The sequence below is a fragment of the Penaeus monodon genome, chromosome 23 (genome assembly GCF_015228065.2).
Source record: "Penaeus monodon isolate SGIC_2016 chromosome 23, NSTDA_Pmon_1, whole genome shotgun sequence".
Classification (NCBI taxonomy): domain Eukaryota; kingdom Metazoa; phylum Arthropoda; class Malacostraca; order Decapoda; family Penaeidae; genus Penaeus; species Penaeus monodon.
This window is the reverse complement of record NC_051408.1, coordinates 41,083,434-41,085,603: the sequence shown is the minus strand read 5'-3', so window position 1 is coordinate 41,085,603 and position 2,170 is coordinate 41,083,434. Positions and strand designations below refer to the sequence as shown.

Genomic DNA, 2,170 nt, shown 5'->3' with positions numbered 1-2,170 from the left:
GCGGCACTAAAGTTTTCTGATTAGAGGGAGATAAGTTTGTGCCTGGTTTTTGTACTTTAAAAGAAAATAAGGGAAATTGTATATAGCATGAAAAGTGGTGCTATGATATCAAATGAACAATTGTTTTTAGTTAAGTCACATTTATAAACTGGGTTTTTTCAGTACTTATGCATATGCAAACAAGGTTTACATAAGAATATTGTTATAGTTATATAAATGAGAGAAATTAATTTCAGACTTCATTGGGTATCATATATCTTTAGATTTAAATTAAAAGTCTGTGTCTACTCAAAAGTATAATGGAGAACAGGATATACACATTGTAGGAATTGATTGTCTGCATATGTTTATTTACACATATTGAAATAGTGTTATTGATTGTGATTTACTAAATTCATGAAAATAGAAAAATGTAAATATGCACATTACTTTGCACTTACTGTAGATAGCACCTATGAAATAAGTGATGCACAGTTCATTCTATGATTGAAAATGCAAGGACCAATAAAGAATGTTCTATGTAGTCAAAATAGTATACACAAAGCACACTATTAAAAGCATACTTTGTACAGAAACCTATTTTCTTTTCAGTAGTGGAAATCCCCAAAGGTAAAATATACAAATTTTTAAAATAGATATTTTCCTATGACTTTCTTAGAGTTTATTTTGAATAAGATATGACCTGAATTTTGCACAGGTGGTTAGACAATGAAAAGCTGCATGACAGCACAAGTTTCCCAGTAAGTCATCTCTATAGCTTTTATCCAGGCAGGTTACGAGCCCAGTATTTTGAACAGGAAATACAAGAACTGGCAAGGTAACGGCTTCTAGATAAAGCTTAGACCCTTGAAATAATCATGTCCTAATTATTATCCTTTCCTTTTTTTTTTTTTTTTCAATGTCACAACTAAATGTGAGGCATATAACAGCTGTTTTCATAGATCCATTATCCAATGCAAATTTGAGGATGACTTTTTTAGTGTGTCATTAAGACTTAAAGCTACCTTAAATCTCATGATTTAACATGCGAGTGCTTTTAGTATTTCCATAGAAGATAGAAAAGAAAAAAATGTTCATTTGCATGTTTACCTATGAGCTTGCAACCTTATTCTTATATTTTTTTATGAATCAAGTTATTACTTGTAGAATCATGCTTGGTGTTGTTTTCTTTAAGAGAACACCCTTTTATATAGGGAAGTTTATAAAAAATGGTCCATAAATGCTAGCTTCGCTACCTTTTTCCTTCTATCCCTGCTTGTGTCTTGTTTGTCTGTGCACAAGACATAAATTGTCCTTTTAAAGTCTTGACAAGAATGCTAAATGTATGAGAGAATTTTCATGGATGCATAAGGAAAGCAAAGGAACTGGTAGGTCAAGCATTTACTTGAATAGATAAAGTAAGGATGGTTGGTAGAGCCTCACAGAGGAACCTCAGCAGATTTTAGGAGAATTGGCTGCAAGAAACCCATCTAGATTGTGGAACGAGAAAAAACAGTGTAATTTGCGTTAGGTTGGCTGTGCAGACTTGGATGTGACTGTGGTAAATAGGTTCAAGAAGTTTACATTAATACAGTGAGAGTGTGGGACTTGAATAATATATTGTGTGGGTGTACATGTCCAGTCATATTGTTATTTTATGTGATGTTTATGTTTGAGAATGTAAATCCTTGGATAGAGGGTAATTTTGTATGGTGGAAATTTATTATAATTTACTAGTTTGGATTACATAATATGTAATGGTTTATTTTATTATTAATGTGTGAATATCTGTATTATATAATTGCAAAAGAGTGAACAGTAAAGGGATTGGAATGCCTTTTATAGAATTAAATTGTTGTGAATTTTAATAAACAGGTGCATTTTAGGAAAAAGATTATCTTTAAATTAAACAAGGAAACATATAGATACTGATAGTTGTATCTGACTGTAAATAGTTGCTTTTTTCATTTTTGTGTGTGATTGATATATTCATACTTCAGCAAGAGTGTATGTTGTAGTTGTAAATATTATATTTTGAAAGATACGCTTTGTTCTCGAAAGGGATATTACTCTAAAAGAGACATAATCGTGAAAGACTTGGGAGTAGAATTTTTTTTTCTTCTCTAGAATACAATAAAGATGATATACGTATAACCTGATTCACATGGCTGGCCATTAGTTGCATTGGAAA

At 31.2% G+C, this 2,170-nt stretch overlaps 1 protein-coding gene across 1 annotated transcript in view; it reads left to right on the top strand.

The window, feature by feature from the left end:
* The window catches only part of LOC119588072 (kinesin-associated protein 3-like), a gene marked incomplete at its 5' end in the record, with an annotated part of 14,477 nt that overhangs the window by 10,563 nt on the left and 1,744 nt on the right, over nt 1–2,170 (top strand). Inside the window, 1 exon segment of the mRNA XM_037936775.1 lies at nt 592–609. Within this exon segment, the coding sequence (XP_037792703.1) occupies nt 592–609 (18 nt within the window).